At 36.1% G+C, this 20,005-nt stretch overlaps 1 protein-coding gene across 7 annotated transcripts in view; it reads left to right on the top strand.

Moving 5' to 3' along the window:
* The window catches only part of PDE1A (phosphodiesterase 1A), a 151,925-nt gene that overhangs the window by 62,133 nt on the left and 69,787 nt on the right, over positions 1-20,005 (top strand). Inside the window, exon 1 of one of the 7 annotated variants that reach the window (XM_054070312.1) lies at positions 13,141-13,384. The exons of the other annotated variants lie outside the window; for them this stretch is intronic. Within the exon in view, the coding sequence (XP_053926287.1) occupies positions 13,329-13,384 (56 nt within the window). The 5' untranslated portion in view covers positions 13,141-13,328. Of the gene's footprint in view, positions 1-13,140; positions 13,385-20,005 lie in introns of those variants that run through there. 7 annotated transcript variants of the gene reach the window in all.

The raw sequence follows: 20,005 nt of genomic DNA, 5'->3' as shown, positions 1-20,005 counted from the left end.
AATATCTCTTTAGATTTTAAATGAGAAAAAGACACCTATAGACCAACTGTAGTCACCATGACAACAACTTAAACTCACAAAACACATAATAGTATTACTTGGCAGCACAGTTAGCTCACAAGTTAGTACATCGAATCAGCAGCACACAGGCTATCCCACTTCGCCTAAAATCATAGATTTTTATTCTATTTTAATTACATGGGCAAACCATAGCGCACACAAACATGAACTCAGGCTCTGCCATATGTATTTAATAATTTTGATGAATTTTGTTTGAATGACTAAAATATTTTCATTTAAGGACAGGTTTTTTGGGGGGAAAGGGGGCAGCAGAGGGAACTGTGGTCTGCCATTTTTGCTAATGCTTGTATGAAAACAGAGACAGATAGATAAATAGCTTTCTTGACTGTGCAGCTGGGGGGTTCACGTATTTCTTTGCAGAATTATGGAAACCAGAGGTGGCTATGACCTACTAGTACGAAGTCATGCAGCCATATCTGTTGCCAATGCAAAAATATTCCCCAAACTACACTGAGTGTTATTGTCTAGTCTAGTTTTAAAAGTCTAAAGCTATGTAGATTCCATTGTTTCCCTTGGGAGCCTAGTTTGTTTCACTGCCAGGAAGCTTTCTTGATATTCAGCCTCAATTTTTCCATGTTTAATTTCAGGCTATAAATATGAGAGTCTTACGCTGAATCACTATTCTACTTCTCATTTATGATCTCAAAATATTTGTAGATGCTGTCAGGCTAGTCACATGTGAACTAATCTATACATACTTATTTTTAACTTTACTCTTTAATTGAGCCTTTCAGGCTTCCATTTAATTAATTCCCTAAATGAGGAAAAAATGTATTGCCCAGAGCAATTTCTGCTTCCACAGATTGCTTGGTTATGGGAAAACTTAATTCCATTTTTCATATTCTAAAGTCATGTGAGAAGTCTCTTTCTTTTCCAAGACATAGTTAAACATCACCAAATTATAGAATTATTTTTAGTGACATGCTAGCATGAATATTTGGCCTCTTGTAGTCTATCTTCGTAGTGCCCATTTTCAGCTCTCTCTCCTTGAAATGCATATTGAAATATGTCCTTTCACATTTTGCTTAGCCTCCAGTGCTGTGAGATTATTATCTTAATGTTTTTTTCTGTGCAATTGCAATACGATTTAAATCCTCACCTGCCTTGAAATCTGAAAATTTCGTTGATGTTTTTACATTTTTACTCCTTAGATAGTAAGTAAAAAAAAAAGTTTTAGTCCTTGATATTAGCCAAGATGAAGCATCTCATCTTCATTTTACTCTGTAAATGATTTTCATGCCAACTTTTGGATCTCAAAATTACTTTCCTTTGTTATCCGATTTGATATTCCAGTGTCCAGATCTTTCTGGAAATCTGGTGGTATGATTTCTACTCTACTTAATTCATCTACTTATTTTACTGCTCCATCAAGAAGGCACTTAACATTATTTGTTTTGATTCTTTTTAAAACCAAAAAGCTAAATTGTTCACGATTTCATAATTCCCCACCTAATCAGTATCCTATTTGCTTAATGACCTACATTTCAAATGACTTGTTGATAGCCACCAGCATCACAACTGACTTTTCTTGGTTGTAGCGTTTACATTTCACAAGTCCCCAGTTGCTGTTAGATATCTATTTTGTCAGTATACTGGCAAAATTTTTTGAGGTTGTGGATTTTTTGCTAATTCCTTCTAGATAGGTGTGTTTGGAGTACTCACTGACACATACAAAATTCTTCCTTGATGTAAATCATAGAATCATAGATCATGATGATTATTGTGTTTAATGAGAAAGAAAATCTGAAGACCTTGCTTATAGGAAGTGCTTATAGGAGAGTGACTTCAATCATCAGCACAGTTTAAAAGTAACAATAGACTTTGGGGACTATTTAGATACATCTACTTGTATCCTGGCAGGTGCATACTAATCAAATAATTGAGGACTGTGCCTTTAACAGCTACATCTAAATCACCTCAATGCCTAAGAGAAATTTTGTAAATCTTACCTTCAGAGTACGCACAGTGGTTAATTATCACAATACTCGAGTAATTTGTAATTCAAGCAGCTGTGCTTTGGCATTTGTTGTCTCTGTAGTTGTACCTACTGAACTTCTACAAATGAACTCCAGAGTTTTATGCAAATCTGAAGTACTGGATCTGTTCTTATTAGATGTGTACCTTTATCTTACTCCTCAGTCAGTACCTCTTTACAGGCAGAACTACACTCTGACTAGATTCTTAATTCTTAACCTGATGAAAGTGCACGGCACTGAGGTATTTATTTCCTCGGGAGGGTGCTGGCTGTAGCAGTCACCAGAGCACTTGTGTGGCCAACAAAGTTTCTTTAAGAAGATGGCATCTGAAAGTAAATATCAGGGAACTCTTCTGGGAGTAAAGGAAGTTGGTAAATGAAAAGCAGACTTATATGAGCAACTAGGTCTATATGGAAGAGGTGTTCCTGATGTACAAGACAGACAAAGATAAGAACTTTGGGTTTTTTTAGGGTACCCTAACTTAATAGAAAGGAAAAATACAAATTTCTGATGGGAATCGAGTTTCCAGGATAGTATAGTGAGCTTTATACCCTTCCCTGAAAGCTAAGTGGTTTTTGGTTTCTTTTTTTCTTTAAAAAAAATCTCTTAAATGTATTGCACAGTTCTTTAGTCTGTAGATAAAAATTTTTGATGACTTACACAGGTGACTGTGGGTTAAAAGGGGCAAATGTTTTGCTGCTGCATATTGAGCCCACAGGGTTTCAAATTGTGAGTTATAGATATGTTAAGAATGACTTGGAGCAAGAAACAAAATGAGCGAGACAAAAAAAGAGATAATCATGACATTTTATAAATCAGTGATAAATGGTTCTTTACACAACGTAACATGACTCTGAGGGAATCCTTGCCAAAGGACGTTGTGGATGCCAGAAGTTTATGTGGGTGCAGAAGGAGACAGAACAACTTCATAGAAAAGTAATGTATTTCTAGATACATAGAAACCATCTTTTTGTCAGGGAGTCCTTGATCCCCACATGTCTGGACCCTGAGAGAATATCCAATATCACTGTATACTACTTAAGCTCTTCTTCTCTTCCCTGTACATCTGCTTTTTGGCCATTTTCAAAACTGCATACTGAGCTAGATGGACTTTTATTGTGACTCTATGTAGATGTGCTTATGTTACCAAGAACAAAAATAAAAGCATATGATGTCAGTTTTTGCTGAAAAGCTCATAAACTAATAAGATTTCACTAGAAAGACTGAAGAAAGAAAAAAAGAAAGGGAAGAGACCATTGTTGCTTTAATTAGGAGGATATGTTTGATTTAACATTTAGAACTAATAAAGACCCAAGGTGTTTAACCAGCAGCATAATCATGTGAGCAAAATTCATACCTTTCCCTTTAAAGTCTGCAGAAGCTAGTAAAGAACCACAGGGTGATTAAAGAACGTCCACTGTGTTTAATAATACAAAATTACCTCATATCCTTAGTTATCAGTAGCAAAGACTAGTTAAACGTCATTCAATTAAGTAGATAAGCAGCTGTTTCATGGCTTCTTTGTTAAGATCCCAAGGTTATTCTAGTTATTATAGCTTATTGTAATGATTTTCCCTCAGTAAAGGTAAGTTTACAGTGTGAGAAAGAAAAATTTGGCAACTGATCTGATAGTCATGAAAAGTGAGGTTTTTAATGACCTTTACTGGGTTGGAGACCACAGAATTGTAGAACAGAATCATGGAATCACCAGGTTGGAAAAGACCTCTTGGATCATTGAGTCCAACCATTCATAACTGCCACTAAACCATGTCCCTGAGCACCTCATCCACCTGTCTTTTAAACACCTCCAGGGATGGTGACTCCACCATCTCCCTGGGCAGCCTCTGCCACTGCCCCATGACCCTTTCTGAGAGATTTTTTTTTCTGATATCTAGCCTGAACCTCCCCTGGCAGAGCTTCAGGCCATTAACCCTTGTCCTGTCCTCAGTCACTTGGGAGAAGAGGCCAGCATCCTCCTCTCCACAACCTCCTTTCAGGTAGTTGTAGAGAGCAATAAGGTCTCCCCTCAGCCTCCTCTTCTCCAGGCTAAACAACCCCAGCTCTCTCAGCCGCTCCTCATAAGACTTGTTCTCCAGCCCCCTCAACAGATTCGTTGCTCATCTCTGGACACGCTCCAGAGCCTCAACATCCTTCTTGTGGTGAGGGCCTAGAACTGAACACAGGATTTGAAGTGTGGTCTCACCAGTGCCAAGTACAGGGGCAAAATAATTCAGGTTGGAAGGGCCCTCTGGAGGTCTTCTTTACTCCTGCCCCCACAGCAGAGTCTACTTTGATCAGATTTTTGCAGGGTTCTGTTCAACTGAGTTTGGAAGAAGGGGTGTCTATCCTTGGAGTGAAATAGTTTTAATTCTTCCAGTCCTTTTTTACAACTTAAACTTTTGGAGGATTTTTTTCAAAAACTTCAACACTGCAGTGTTTAAACTTCATTGATTTATGCTTTATGGTGCAATGGAATTTGCCTAATTGTTTTTTTTTCATTACTACACAAGAAATAGCCAAGCTTTCTCAACACAATGTCACACTATGTTCCAGAAAGAGAACTGGTGTACTTCCCCCAGATATCCATACCCCAGATTTCATGTAAATCAATCATACTTACTGAAATATTTCACAATCCCCGATCATATTCTGAATAATCCGTTCTAATATTGTGTGATTACAGCATGATATTTTCAAAGTTCAGAAAGAGATTTTAATTAACAATGACCATTGATTTTTATGCGGTAACTCAAATAAGGCCTTCATGTGGCAAGCTTCTTGGTTATGTATATCCTTTTCTTTGGGGATATAGTCAGAAGGCACTCAGGCAAATTTGTCTGGCAAGCAGACAATTTTTTCTGTAAAGATCTGACATGCCACCAGCTACATTTGTGTGCCCAAGCACACATTGCAGACCCGTTGTCTGAAGCTGGTGACGTTTTGTGCTCTCCCTCCCAGGGTTCTACAGAAGGTAACCAAGAAAATTAATGTGGTAGCTCTGCTTGAAAAATATCACGGGAAGTGGAAGCAGACTGGAAAGTTTGTGATCACTGTTTAGCTTGAGCAAGAGTGGCTGCAAAATTTTATGCAAGTCATCAGAATAGGTGAGCTCAGTTATCTCTCCTGACTCTCAGATCTGCAAAGTTTAAATGTGGAAGCAGGCTGCTGACTTAAAGTGCTGGTGATGACCTTAGAGTTATGCACGTTCTTAAACAGGCTTCTGATTGAAGGATTAATTCTGTCTTTTGTTTGCTGATAACTGATCCAATTTACACATCAGAAAAAAAATTATGAATTTAAGTTCTACATTTGGTAATCAAACATTTGAACTTCTCTCTCGAGCAATATGCACCTCTGACATAGCAGGAAAAATGGGGTTAGCATCTGGGCAGAATGAATTAGAGAAAATAAGGCAAGAGGCATCTGCTTGTAAGTACTTTGTCTGTTCCTCCTTAGGCATGTGGGGGACTTCTGACAGTTTCAGGAAACTACTTCTTCCACTAGTGCCTTCATATGCCTTTACCATCACTTGCGGTTGGAGTTTCCTCCATCTGCATTGCAGATGAGGATTTTGGATAAGCAGTCATCACAGGACTTCTTAACTGAGCTGAAGACTGTATTTTAGGTAAAAAAAACCTTTTCAAGATTGCAATGAAATAAGACATATTTCAGTTTGGTTTTGTGGAGTTTATTTATAGATGGGGACAAGATTTGAGAGCAAGAAATCATGGAGACTTTTCAAAAGAAAAGTGTAGCTGAATAATCAGATTTGCTTCTCAGTACTTTCAGTAGGATTCCTATCATTGGCATGTAAATACTAAAATAAATGTACATGTTTTTAAAAGTATGTCTTGAGAATTCTCCTGAGCTTAGTAGTAAATAATTGTATGTACTGTAAGTGTGGCACATGGGAAACACCATCAATTTCTTCTCTGCTGGAGAGCTGTTTGTTCTGTTTGACAGCAAACAGCCTCTTACTTTCTCAGAAGTTTTGTAATATTACATGTGGCCTGTCTCCCAGTGGCTTGTAAAAGCAAATCTTGGCATTGGTACATCTCCGAACATCTAACTCAAAATAAGGCAACCTGTTTAAAGTGCTTAATAAATAAAAACTGTGCCCTGGTGTTGCTCTTTGCCAAGAAGCAGTAGAACTGGTGATGGGAATTCGATCATTGTATATCAGAGATAAATTTAGAAAGGGAGTTTAAACAAAATTATGATACGTGTCATTTAATGATACTGAAGTATTTATCTCATCCTGTGCAAGAATTTTGAAAACATCAGACAATTTTTCTCATGTGGTTTGAGAAAAATTAAGTATTAAGTATTATTGTGTTTTTGAGCATACCACTTATAAAATGGTTAGTAGATAAAAAAAAATCCTATTATGCTTGCTTATTTTGCTAGGAAAAAAGTCACTTTGATAACAAATAGCAGTGCTGAGTTACATAGCTAAATGTCACTTGGAAGTCTCCAGTCACTAGCTTTGTATTTGCACATATACTCAAATGACCCCAGGTTTCATGAATATAATTTGAATTTTACATTATTGGAGAGTTATCTTTAATTCCATGAATTTGTTGAGAACTGAAGTACCACATGATGATCATTTTGAAACAACACAGCTGAAAATTAATACTTTTTTGTGAGATTGATTATGGTTTCTGGCACTGCAGAATAATCTGATTAATTTAAGAATTAGTAAAGATAGTAAGGGCAATTTTCTCATAGTGGAAAGCTTGACTTCACAGATTTATTACAAATTGTTATATGTGGCTTACCTGTTTTATTTTTTGATATTATAAATAATATGGAATGAAAATACAGTATAGTTTCCAATAGGATCATTGCAGTGTATATTTGATATCCTTCAAATTCCTTTGTATTGAGTAATAAATTTGTCTTTCTTGGACTACCTGAGCTACTAGATTTTAAAGGAAAGGCAGAACACTAATAAACAAAGTCAAAGAAAAAAATGACAATTTTATTCTTTTTTGGCAAATTGATGCACTTTCTATATTCTTTGATCCTTGATTTAATTACAAGAAATCTGCATTGAATAATTGCCTTTGGAGTGAAATGATTATTATAATAAAGTACCTTACTCAAAATTTCAACCTTTTTTGTTCATTTTTCATAATTAATATTAGTATTGTATTTTCTTCAGTGAATATGTGAGTTACCTACATATATGATAGATCCACTGTATTGTAGCAGTTACAATACAATATTTCTGTTTGTTATTTGCCTGTGGTATTCAGTAAGGAAAGAAAATATGTAAATGATGTAACTAAATTTTGTTTGAATTTTGCAAAATTGTGGCATTTTAAGTTAGCTCTTCTTTCATATTTAACTATCTGATAGGTTTGGCTCAATGAACTCCCCTGAAACCATTATAATATATTTTTAAGCTGAGAATAGTATGACCATGTTAAGCAAAATGGAGATAACTTATCAGGGAGTATGGGAGAAAGGTGGTTTAAATACTGTAATACAAATATCAGGACTGGAGCATATAGAGAACACTTTGAACTTCATTTAAAAGTTAGGTTTGGAAAGGCAGGTAGTTTTCAGTAGTTGGTCACTATGGTGGCTTGAGGCTTTGGTTTTGAGCAATGTAACTTACTCCCTGCTGTTTTTTCAGCCTATGGGAGAAGCACAAGACGCAGAGTGGCAAGAATAAGCCTGTGAGCCAAGAGAGTTGTGTCCTGTTTCCCATGACCCTTGGCACCTATCTTCTCATGTTCTTCAGTATCCCTATTTGTAGAACAGAGATAAAATTTGGTGTGTAAGTCTCAACTTGTTTATAAAATGTCACAGTATAGCTGAATAGAAAGTGGTATGAAAATCTATTCTACTAAATGCAACCCCACAGTACCAGTCTCTTCCACTTTGTATCTTAACATTTTAGCACAGCTAATATCTAGGTAAAAAAAAAAACCTTGACAAAAATAAGGAATTTAAATCACAAGAAATAAATTAGGTATGTTGTCAAAATGATAGAAATTCATACAGCTCTTTGGCAAACAAGTTTATGAATAATTTACTCCTAGGTTAGTTTCCAAACAAGATGACTTGGGAGCAAACAGTTTTAATAGATATATATTAAAAAAATGCAACAATAAAAAGGAAAATAGAGTGTGAAATTTAGATAACCTACCGGTTATATCTGTAGAGCATAGAAACTCTTAATCGTGTATTCATTATACAATGTGAAGAATGTATACAATGTAGTAATGTACATCTATCTGAATTGCTGCTTTTTGCTCGGCTGAACGTAGAAGCTGAATAAATGTGCAATGTTTAACTTTTGAGAAGTTAACAAACCCTCTTTTCTAACCAGGCATAAGAAATTAGTAGGTTTCTGTAGAATTTTAGTAAACTTTTAATTGTGACGTGACTAACTTGAAACAGCTTTTTAGTTTTTATTGACAGTAGAGCAATCCTTTCCAACGTGGCATAGTTAGGGTGATGGCAGGTTATAAAAGAAGATCAGATAGCTCATTGCTGATCCTGTAGGACCTTTTACTTGTCATTCTAAATGATCAAATGTGACAAATTGACTGCAGCTTTCTTCTGGAAGTGTTTCTTTTGAGCCATTTAATGATTGTTAGATTTCTATTTTTATGGAAGATTTCCACAAAATGGTTACTTTCACATAACATATGTTTTTATCTCAGCATGTACTTTTTTCTTCTTCTTTTTTTTTTTATTGAAACCATTTTTTAAGTGAGAACTTACTTTTGATTTTGGAAAATTTGAAAATCAGACTTGAAATTCTCCATGAAATTCTAGACTATTTCTATAAGAGCTAAGTATTCTAAAATCACCGTATGTTTATGAAAGGAAATGTTTTTGTTTATTCTCTGTTTTTCATATTGGCATGAATACTTTTGAAAGTTAAAGCCAAGCACAAGGCAGGTTTATATCTTTCTGTTTGAAAGTCACTGAGTCAGATTCGTAGTTTTAGTGGCATGACCCACCCTTGTTGAAAAGGATAAAAATTACAGGATGAGATTTTATTTTATACTTTAAAGTTCATATTAAGATATAATTTAAACTATTAGCATTTGGACATAACATATCTCCCAGCTTAAAAGAAGAATAAGACAGATATGTAAACATTACTTGATGTGAAGACGAGAAAGAGAAAAATTTCCCTTACACTGAATATCCTTGATTAGTTACTACAAGATATGAACAGTAAGTTTTTTTTTCTCGTGTTCCCAGCATTATTTTTTGTATTTTACCTTCCTGTGAAGAAATTCTTCTGTCTGGGGAATGCGCAGGGCATGAGTGTCCCTGACCTTGAAGGGAATTCCTCTGTCAGGACTCATGAGACTCTAGCACTTTCAGGCCTTTGCAGTTGCCCTGTCCCAGTGTACACTGAATTTAATGATTTTCTAGGCAATCCAACAGGCTCAATCACAGTAGATGAATACATGCATCTCTCAGCAGAAAGTATGTAAAAACTGGCAGGATATTTAATTATTAGTTAAACAGTGACTGTTACTCCGGTCTCAGGAAACAGCAGGATGAGACTATGATCTTTTCAGGCTTACCATTAGTTAGGAAAGGTCAGACAGCTGGGAACTTCTGCACCGTTTTGCTGATATTCTACTCCTCTGCTGATGTACCCATTCTTTTTCTATCTTCTGTCTCTATATTCTTCTGGTACCTGTTATTACAACAAAAGTCAGTGATGCCTGGAGCATCGAGTACATAAGCAAAAATTTAATAAAATGAATATGCCAGAGTGATGAATGGACCCTAAGGTAAAAAGGATGCGACCCTTTGATCTTATTTGGGGCTTTTTTTTTCACCAAAGAGAACTCTGAAGTATTTTGTACAACTGAAGGTATGGTCTTACAACTCTCAAATGTCTTTTTAACTTCTAGAAACACATTCAGAGATGTATTGCTATGGAGAGTCTTCTTCAGAGATCATAGAGTGGCTAAGAAGCCTTTGTATGATTATTGAGAGTTTGTTGCCAAGGCAGAAGAGTGAAGAAAAGAATAATAGAAAAGAAAATAATTAACATCTATCTCTACTTTTCAGCTGACATTCAATAACATACAGCTCGTGTGCACAGAGAAAACATATTGTTCCGTGTTGTTTCTTATGTTTACCCCAAACATACAGTCTTTTCTCAAAATTGTTTTGACTATAGGAATTAATAGCCAAATTTAGATAAAACCATTTGCTTGGAATAACTGTGGAATCTCTTAAAATTAGTCTTATAGGGCACTTGGGTTTCTGGGAAGGTTTTATTTTAGTCTCCAAGTGACGTGATATGGTATGCTGTGCAACTCTGCAGCAAAATAGCTGGCACTATTTGAAAAGCATGGTTTAGTAGTATTTTCCATTGTTCATAAATGAGGCTTTTTGATTTAGCAGCTAGTATTTCTTTCCTTTGGAAGACAGTTAATATTACAATTATAGATTTGCAGCAGAGCCAATTCAAATGTTCTCAGTAGTAGGGAGTAGACTTCATTCTGCCTTGGTTTTGGTGCAACTGTGTTCAGGTGTCCACTGTACAGCTACCCCAGAGGCTGTGCTGTGTGGGGCTGATGGCATTTCTGATGTCTTTAAGAGGGATAGAAATGTGAGAGGTTCACTGGGACCTTAAAAGAGCTGGAGCAGGTGTCTGTATTATTGCCAGGCAAATATTTTGCTCTGTCTTATGGACCCTTTATATGTTTTGACCGTTGCCTAAAAACTAAAGCAAGCAGTCTGATTTTAGGTGAATAGATTGTGCATAAAGATAGGAAGATGGTTTTATTCATGTTATTTCTATGATATCTTGTTAGGAGAAAACTTCTGTATAGCAAGAGTGGTGCCATAGGCTAGAAGCGAAGTCAAGTAACTTCTAGTAGCTGGAAACTCTCTACAGCAACATAAGATGATTGCCTCCCTCTTTTTACAGTGTTGAGACAATAGTAGTAAAAGAATAGAACTGATGTCAATGACAATCTCAAAAGCAGAATAATGTCTCAATTTGAATATATAATGCTACTAAATTAATTACCTGCATCCATATCACAGATGTGTTCCGCAGCCTGAATACATTAGTTTTCTAGTTTGTAATGGACAAAATGGCATTGTATTAAAAATGTTGTTTTCTTTGAAAAAAAGAAAAAGATACTTGAAGCTTATGTATATGGATTTTGTATACTGTGGCCATGAATCTACTCATACCTGCATGACTGTATAACTTGTTTCTAAAGATTTTCATAACCTCATGGAATGGAAAGGTCATAGGTATTATTTAACATCCCTTTAAAGATCATAGCATCATAGAATCATAGAATAGTTTGAGTTGGAAGGGACCATAAACATCATCCAGTTCCAAACCCCCTGCCATGGGCAGGAACACCTCCCACCAGATCAGGCTGCCCAAGGCCCCATCCAACCTGGCCTTGAACACCTCCACGGATGGGTCATCAATAACTTTCCTGGGCAACCTGTGTCAGTGCCTCACCACTCCCATGGGGAAGAAATTCTTCCTTATGTCTAGCCTAAATCTGCCCCTCTCCAGTTTATAGCCATGTTTGTACCATGATCATTGCAACTATCAGAGACTTGCATTATCTGTAAATGCTACAGACAGATACTGCCTGGAAAAGTTACTTTGATTGGTTTAAATTTAAATATCTCTTATTGGCCTGTGGTATAAAGTATTAAGCATACATTTGTACAAATGGAACAATGGACCTGAGGAGGGCTAAGATATGTACCTCCTGCCTGGTAAACTTTTTGAACTTGCTGTGGTCATAGTTAGAGCAGGAATGCATAAGATACAGATTCAATAAATTCAGACATTTCAGTAATTATCCTTTCAGTTATCATTCAGTTAATCCTTGCTGGCTGATGAGTCCTTTTCTCCAACCAGAAGTGTTAGCTTCATATTCAGCTTACTTGTACAATCTAAAATCTCTACAAATATTATTGTTTTGTAAATTAAATAAGAATTTTGTATCTCAAATACTAACATGGAGCCTAAGAAGTGTTACTGGACACGATAAACCAAATTTTTAAATTATTGTATTTTTTCTAAAAAGAAATGTGAAGTGATAAGCTATTTTTAAAGATACTATAATTTTATGCAGCCTTTTATTATTACCTCATTTATGAGAATTATCTTCGAGGTAACCGTTACTTTTAAACAAGTTTGTCCTTTAGTTCCTTTCCTATCTCCACATAAAAATATCTGGATGTGATTTGGAGGTATTTTAAGGTTGAATGAGCAGATGCCATGCGGAGGACAGGTGAGAGTCTGGGTTTCAGCTTTGGTTGTGATGAGCAACGATGGCAGTCCTGTTCCTCGGAGGCAGCTACCGTCTCGCACAGCTGACTGAGAAGAAAAATCTCAGCTGGTGTCTCCCGAGGAAACCACAGCATGTGTCCTTGTTTTGGAGGGGCGAAAGCGGTGACTGGGAAGATTTAGTACTGGGAGACAGGAAAGGGGAGGCGGGAGATCCTTACACTCGAGCACTCGCATGTTCCCTGGGTAACGGAGTAGTCAGTCCTAGTAACTAGTAAATTGGATTAGGAGCATAAAGTCCAAGCAAGGACTACAGAGTTGATCTTAACAGAGAGCAACAGAAAAATTACCGTACATTTTATCTAATGGGTTTGGTTCCTATTTACGTTATTGCCAGTACATTATTTGCCCAGCAGTGGAGGCGGATTTAATCTGTGCTCCTTTAACGCCATACTGGTGATATAAAAAGCATATAGTGTTAAGAATGTGTAATGTTTTCCTATGCTTGTTACTCGGGTATCATGCTTGAGGTAGAAACAAGGTAAAACCTGGGCACAGCAGTAAATGACGACGCCTCCTTTGTTAAAACAGTTTATGATCAACTGCTGAAGGTGAAAAATCATACAAAACAAGGGAAAATTGTGCTCCTTACATCTTAGAAGGCTGCAGTATATATATACTTTCTCTATCTCTGTGTTTCTGGCTTTCTCTGTCTTTTTTTTCTGTTCTCACAACACATGTACAAGACCAGGCTTTTTATGTCATACTGCAGCAGTAGCACCATCCCACACACTCTCCGTCTCTGAAGAAATGTAACCCTTTTCCCATTTATCTTAAAGTAGATTTCAGTGATTTCTGAACTGAATATCTTCTGTCTAGAGGATCTTATATCTGCTTAACCTGTAAAGAAATGACAGCCTAAGCTTGAGGCAGTTGCTCAAATACAGGCATCTAGTGCCATTTGAGACACCCAAGGTGCCCAAGACATCCACCCAGGGCTGGCAGACATGACACAGGACCTGCAGGACACCTGCGCTCTTCTGGAGCAGCAGCTGGGGACCAGGTGAGATACTCTAGGGCATCTCCAGTGGCGCAAGATGCCTGTCTCAGATAACTGATGTGAGCCTCCTGTTTCTGGGCATAATGTATATTTAATGTATAAAATGACTGATCAGAAATTAAGTTCCTGCTTTTGGTTTTGTTTTGTTCTGAAGACTAATTGTACAAATCTGTAATTATGTTGTTTCCCTCTTGATGCTAATGGAACTGCTTATACACATAATTGCTACTGTTGTGGGTAAAATGTACATGACTGAGCTCTCCAGCCTCCAGTTCTGGCTATGCAGCTGCTGTTCTTGATGGGAACTTTGATAAACGACAGACCATTCAAAATTTTCTTGTTCACAATATTAAAAGAGCAAAGCCATACAGCTTGAAGAGCTAATAACTAAAAATGTACATGTGTATTTACACAGAAGGCTTCGCACTTTAGAGTTTGTAAAATCTCCTGTCAATTCTGGCGGTGTACAATTTTTTAAAGCAGCAGAAGACTAGATTATGTATTATAGCGTCTCTCTCTCAGACCAGATTTATGTTTTGTGTGCCAGAACAACATTAAGCAAATCCTTTTCTTCCTGCTTGAGAAGCTCAACGGTTTGTAGCACTCAAAATTTTTCTTTTTATAGTGATAAACATTACTTTGAAAACTTTTCCATGCACCTGGGTACTGACCAAAGACAACAAATAACGGAACAGGAAACCATAATTCAATTCTTTACTATATAGAAAGCTTTGCAAATGAACTAAGCAGCTACATTATTTATATGCACTGGCTTTTTAAAGAGGTTGATATGTTTTTTTGGCTGATGGAAATGGAAAATATCTCTCTCTTAGTGTATTCTGTGTACATTTAATTGGCTTTTAAACCTCTCCATAGTTATGTACCTATATTACTTTTCCTTCTGTTTCAGAGAACAAGACAGAAAAACAGGCATAAAGCATTCCCAAAGAGATGCCTTTCAAACATACAAATGTTATAGACCAAACTATCTGCATGGCTTTAAATGCTGAGGATTTAGAGCAATGTCACTACAAAAGGGACCATTCCGTTATTACTTAAAAATTTCCTTGCTTGAGATGAATGCTGGTAGCAGTCATGGTATATTAAGGTTTTATTATGAATGCTGCATTTTTTTTTTCTTCTTTTCCATATTGTCCATTTTGTTAATACTTTTTCAATTCCAATTAAAGGCTTTCTTAATATTTGGCATTTAAACATGGTATCAGAGCTGAAATTTTTGCCAAACCTCAAACATGAAGGCAGACTGGATTGCTCTGTAGATGGGCTCTTCTCTTTGAACTAGCTTGAGAAAGCATGCAGGCAGCAAAGCAACTTCTGACACTGTTGGGTAATGGGAGGAAACCAATTCCTCCATCAGGTATATGCAGTTCTTTGTAAGTGCTTCCTTTACTGTGGTATATAGAAATACATCTCACAAGAAAAAAGATGGAAAGAAAATTATTCATTTACTATGGCAGTAGTTTTCCTTAATTTTTTTTCCTTGGACACATCCCAGACGTTTTCAGCTACGTGACCTCTCCGGCTGATACTGACAGCCGTCTGTCTGTATTGACAGGCAGGTTGAAGTTCAAGGGATCTTTTAGCACTATGCCAGTTATGATTCTTCAAGCAATTTAATAGTGTTTCCTTCTGACATTTGTAGGTATTTTCACTTGATGTGTTTCTGTCTAGAGACAAAGGACTGAAGCTGAAATTTTTTATCATTCTGTCAAAAGTGGTGGAACAAAACAGGAATAAAAATCTACATTTTACCTTCAGAAACTTTAAAAATTTCTGTATGGAAGATACAATATGCTTCCGTTCTGCTGAACATTTATCTTTTTTTTTAATCCATTCAGTAAGCCAGTATAGAAATTTTGTGTTGGTAGTATGGGATCAAAACCTGCTAAGTATTATAATTAATATTTATTGCAGTTCCTGGCAAGAGGTATTAGAGTGCAGAGATCCAAATCTATTGGGGTGAGCAGATCTTTAGATCGAGTACTCTTACAGAAGACAGAAATTTCCTGCACAAGACATCTTTCCTATTCTAGAGAGAAGACAATTATGTGTCCAGTCTAGCAATCTCCATAGGGTCAACTGGATCACTAGTTTAAATTTTGAATCTATTGATATAAGTGGGTAATTATTCTTCTTCTGTTGGAAATGGAGCTAGCATAAGTATTATTGTTGTAATATATGTATTTATGTGCAAATAGCTCTTACTAGGTGGTCTCAGCTTAAATTATAGAATTTGTCACCCTTTGTTGGAGCTGAAAACATGTCCACAGTGTTATAAATAATGTTGATAATAATTTATTGATTATCTGTAAGAGGAAATTTAATTTTGTTAAAATGAACATGAATGGGAACTTAATAGATTCATTTATTTTACTTATGAACTTTTTATATATGATTTTTGTTCCTCTTTGTACATGCTTTACTACTTTCTCCTCTCTGAAAAGATGAGTCAATTTCCTTAAGGATGCACATGAAGAAACTACAGAGTCATGAATTAATATGCTTATTCTCATATCTGGACATCCTGATTCTTAGTCCATTATGATGTCCTAGTCTGAGTGTCCATGAGTGAACCAGATTATAAAACTGTTGAGAATAGGAATTAGGACCAGACTGTTGTTTGTTGCTGTGCTGCTGAGAGTTGCCCTGATGAAGCAGACATTTGGGAATTGGCTGATATATACTTACGTCACCTAAGCAGAGGTCTAATGTATTACTGATTTAGGGGAGCAGAAGAATCCTTATCAGATGGCCCAGAGGACGATGCATGTGAAATTCAGCTGCCAAAGACATAAAGCTGTTCAGTCATGTACCACTGCAAACATTCAGAAAAAAAGCAAAGTGACTGCAAAATGCTTCCGCTGTTCTGTGCTCTACTGATAAGAGGTTTTTGACAAAATACAGGCTTTCTTTTCATAAGAAAATGCTAATTACTCAAACCCAAAAGCTTTTCTGATACAGTGTAATTTTCAGTGAAATTTTGCTTGACAAAAAAAGTCTTTACTCATAGACTACTTGATAAACACATTATTCAGAAATGGCTTTTTATTTTCTTTCTGGGGTATATTCAAAAGTCTGAGGAAGTTCTTGTGCTTTTGTTTACTGTGTTAAGTGATATGAATACCTACAGGATTAAATGTAAATGTCAAATACTGAGGTTATATCAATCTGAGTGTGAAATAGAACGTGTGACTTTAGGAGAATCTATGTAGCATATTGGTTTACTGTGATTACTACAAAATTAGACATTCTCATTTTAAATTTCAGAATGATAGCTAAATCTAGCAGATAAATAAAACCAGTTCAGTTCTATAGGAGGATGCTGGTGAATGATCTGGCAGATTGCTTAATTATACTATCTAAACCACAGTATAGGACCTACAGGGACTTCTTTTAATAGAGGGAAAGCACTACGATGAATCCATCTTATAACAGTGTTTATCTTTTTAATTATTATGAGCAGCTAGTTAAATGTAATGACAGGTCTAATAAACAGAGATTCTATAGGTGTTTTGAATAGGATTATAATGATATATTTATCTTAGTTTGTTTTTAAACCTCAAAATCTCTGTAAGGTCTGAAAAACATCTTAACTGACATTTATGGGGTTCCTATAATCCTATTTATAAAAGAAAAGTTTCCATGTTCATTCACTGATGTAGGTCTGCAAAATACTGTTTAAAGGTTTTTCTGTTTAAATAAGATTTATGAGACAATATGTTTTGGAGAAGTGCCACAGTTTTACAAATATGGGATTGGGAAGTGCTGACAAGATTCAGAAAGGCAACGAAAAAAAATGCCTTATTCATCACAACAAAACATTGGAGCCAATCTGAAGAAAAAGAAATTATAATTTCCAAAGCAGACCTAGGCCTTACGTGTGTTAATAATTTGTGGTGTTATGAGGGATGCTGCTGAAAAACACAGTGATGCTTAAGGTAGCATTTATTCCACCACCATAAAAGGAAGGAAAATTTGGATTTCTTTATAACACATCTAAAACTGGTAGTTTAAGATGTAATTTTTAAGCCTTCTCCAAGTAGAAATCTGGTGGAATTAAATGGAGTGTGCAACAGGGTTGCAAAACCAAATAATTATTTTGTTAAAGATGATGTGATTCCTTCTTAGAATGTTTCTTGCAATTTCAAAATTATTCTGCCATGTACCCCATTTATAATTTGGAGCTTGGAAGAGGCTTCTTTGCTTAAAAAAAACCCCAGCATTGCATAAGAAACCAGCTATCCTGATCAAGTCCATTCTTGGTATGCAACAAGAATAGCAATGAGGAAGGGAAAGGTTGTTCTTAAAGAAGTTTAGTGCTAAGTCACAGTTGTTTGAGGAATACTTATATGAGGAAACCTTCTACGCACAGGAGAGCTGTTCTGTCTCGCGAGTCCCAGAGTTCCACCTTGCTGACACCAGTCACTTGGCTTAGCTGCCATTTTCTTTGGCTCTTTGGGACACCAGCTCTGCTCATGCTGGGAATTTTCAAAGGAGTCCATCTCAAGCTCTTTATCAACTAGACCTGAATGGCAGTAAAAAAACACCAAAACCCAAGAAACAAAACCGGAAAGGACCAGGCTCGGTTTTGAGCAAAAGTGTCAAGGGACCTAAGTGAAGGAAGCCCAACCCTGGAGGTGTTCAAGGCCAGGTTGGACAGGGCCTTGAGCAGCCTGATCTAGTGGGATGTCACTACCCATGGCAGGGCGGTTGGAACTAGATGATCTTTGTGGTCCTTTCCAACTCAAACCATTCTATAATTCTATAGAGGCAAAGTTTGTCTTTCACATACCTCACTCCAAGATTAGAGGGAATGATAAATAGATTAAGGATCATGACTTGAACATGAAAGTGGACGGTGGGCATCCATGAGCCCCGTCAGGAATACATGGAAGGAGCAGGGAAGTGCCTTTGTTTTGTTAAAGGTGGAGGCAACCTGGAATAAGTAGAAAGATGAATAGCAAAGGAGAGGAAAAGATACAGGTTTTGTTGCTGTAATCTTTGCATCTTTGCACTTGTATTTATGTATCTTTGGCTTAAATTGAACAGCAGTTACTGGTGTCTAACAACATCTGAATCACTTGACTCAGCAGCTTTCATAGGCTTCTGAAAGAAAAGGATCTGTAGGTGCGCAGTGCAGTTAGTCTTTTGAGGTTAATGTAATTAATGAAAAAGGATTGCAGCCTGGATTTTCAGCCTTAAAATGTTAAGATAATCTGTTTGTAAACAGAGGTGATAAAACATGGGAGTAAAAGTCAGAAATCCACCTCACAGGGGAATTATTCCCATGGTTAAATAAGTTGTCAGATTTGGGGGCTCATATCAATCAATGATGAAATATGTATTTACATGTCAAGCTATTGTGCCTCTGAGTGGAACTAATTAATTCCTCTTACTGCAAAAATAATTGAAATCCGTGTCAGACAACTAGATTGTATAAATGAGGTCATGAAAGTTTAGTAAATTTTTATGTAATTTCTGTAGTCATGTTTGTGCTTGAGGTGCCAACATCTCTTTTTTCAATATATCAGTATCTTGCAGAATAGGTGTGGCTGAATAAGTGCCTACAACATTATTAGTACAAAATAATTAGGTCTTCTTTTCATTAATCTTCTTTGAGATTTCTTCTATTTTTGTGAGTTCAGTTTTGAAAAGGTTTATCTCTTTGTACTGTAAGAATCTCTTACTCCCCTGTTTTATGTTTGCTAATTTAATGATGCTCCTGTTTGATCTTTAGTAAGAGTATTCCAGAAAAGAATCTGATATTAACTATTCTGGATTAAAATTTAAACTAAATGCAGCTGATGTGACCTCAAAATAATAATCACAGTGAATGAAAAGCTTAAACAAGTATTTATGTACTAGTACATTTTGAAAACAAGAGTAGAAAACAGTTATTTTATGACAAAATGTACTTTAAATTACTCCCTGGATTAACTACACGTTAAATCCGATCCACAGTAATACAAATGCCTTTCTTTAGTATCTGATCTAGGATCTACAGATCTACAGGAGAAAAATTATTACATTGGTTTTACTTATATTTCTTTTTCAAGTAAAGTACATTAACTTGTATCCAACAGTAAAATGTTAGCAGTGTTTTAACATATATGCAGATCTGTGCAAATTTAGGATCACATTTGTTAGCATGTTTCAAAGATAATAAAACTTGAAGATTAACAGGAAAATGATACAAAATACTTATTGTCCTTTATTCTCCTAACAGTTATGCTATGGATCATAACTGTTACCAGTTTCTACATACCTTTCTTCAATTTCACATTATTGAGACTTGGGCAAGTTTTTTTCATAAAAATACATAAACATTTTTGCTAATTACTGTAGGTAAGGTCAATGTCTCTATTCTGGCTTGTTCACATTTATTTCAAATTCCTTGGCTGACTATGGTGGAGGAGGGCTTTAACCTGACTTTCTTGCATACTCTTGGTTGATCAATTACACATTTCAACATATGTTTCCTAAAAAGGAAGCAAATCCATTTTTTAACAACTCTTGCGTTTGCCTTAAATGTTAAAAAGCTAGATTTAGATCTCTTAATTGCTTGGTTTGATCCCACAGCCTCACGGTGATTTCACCTTTTCC

Source organism: Cuculus canorus, chromosome 6 (genome assembly GCF_017976375.1).
Source record: "Cuculus canorus isolate bCucCan1 chromosome 6, bCucCan1.pri, whole genome shotgun sequence".
Lineage (NCBI taxonomy): Eukaryota > Metazoa > Chordata > Aves > Cuculiformes > Cuculidae > Cuculus > Cuculus canorus.
The sequence above is the reverse complement of the archived record's forward strand: the minus strand, read 5'-3'. Positions and strand labels throughout refer to the sequence as shown.